The sequence below is a fragment of the Oxyura jamaicensis genome, unplaced genomic scaffold (assembly GCF_011077185.1).
Source record: "Oxyura jamaicensis isolate SHBP4307 breed ruddy duck unplaced genomic scaffold, BPBGC_Ojam_1.0 oxyUn_random_OJ69171, whole genome shotgun sequence".
In the NCBI taxonomy this organism is placed as follows: Eukaryota; Metazoa; Chordata; class Aves; order Anseriformes; family Anatidae; genus Oxyura; species Oxyura jamaicensis.
In genome coordinates this window covers 1-1025 of record NW_023309247.1, presented here as the reverse complement: position 1 = coordinate 1025, position 1025 = coordinate 1, and the positions used below count along the sequence as shown (strand labels likewise).

General features: G+C 72.4%; 1 protein-coding gene across 1 annotated transcript; it reads right to left on the bottom strand.

Moving 5' to 3' along the window:
- Positions 1-6: 6 nt before the first annotated feature.
- GPAA1 (glycosylphosphatidylinositol anchor attachment 1) lies at positions 7-955 on the bottom strand (the record flags this gene model as incomplete). Its single annotated transcript, XM_035313868.1, has 3 exons — positions 824-955; positions 278-425; positions 7-186 (listed from the first exon to the last, which is right to left on the bottom strand). Coding segments are annotated over exons 1-3 (409 nt in total), but the record flags the coding sequence as incomplete, so codon positions are not given.
- Between the last annotated feature and the right edge of the window lie 70 nt (positions 956-1025).

Below are 1025 nucleotides of genomic sequence, written 5' to 3'. Positions count from 1 at the left end.
GAGGACTGCATCTCTGCGGCACCGCCACGCTCAGCGCACGGGGGGGGCTCCCGGGGCTGCGCCCCCCGGCCTCCCCGGCCTTACCGGTGACGTTGACGTCGTGGTAGGCCTCCAGCCAGGCCTCCATGCCCAGCAGGTCGTGCTCGTTCACCAGGAAGATGATGTCCTTCGCCCAGTAGATCTGGCCTGAGCGCAGGCGTCAGCTCTGGGTGCTGCCCCCGGGGATGCCAGGAGCCCCCCGGTGCCCCCCAGAACACGAGCGCGGCGCCGGGCTCACCTCGGAAGTAGGCGGCCAGGGCCAGCATCAGCCCCACGGCCTGGCTGTTCTGCGTGCCCTCGCTGCAGGGCACGCTCAGCACCAGCGACTCGGTGCTGGCCGCCCGCGGCGCCCGCAGGATCCCGTAGACGTTGGTGCCCTTCACCATCTGCCGAGGAAGGCAACGGGGCTGAGCCTGGGGCCCCCGGCCGTCATCCAGCGTGGGCAGCCCGAGAGCGACCCCCAAAGACTTCAGCACTGCAGGCTCGGGGGTGTGACCACGTCCCTGGGGAGTCTGTCCCTGTCCCCTGACACCAGCCTGAGCCCCCCGGCCTGTCCCCACAGCCCCACAAAGGGTCCCCCCGGCTCTCTTGGCCATGGCAGACCCCCTGGAGCTCGTGTCCAGGCTCTGCCCACCAGCACCCCCGGGTCCCTTTCTGCATTTCTCCCCATGGCCGGACCCTCCCGGCCGCCCGCTGCGCCCGGCAGAGCCAAACCCCAGCGCCCTCCATGCAGGGGGAGCCCCCCCAGAGCCCCCCCAGCCCCCTACGCACGCCCCCCACGCACGTATCGCTCGCGGCTCTCGTCGGGGAAGGGCAGCGTGCGGGCGAAGGGCTGCTTGTACACCTCCAGCCCCAGGCCCCACATCGTCTTCTCCAGCCAGGCCACGGGGATGCCCCTGGGGAGAGGCGGGGATGGAGCCGCGGGGGCAGAGCCACGCGGACCCCCCCAGCCCCAAACCCAAGCCGCAGCGGGGGTTGGGGGGGGG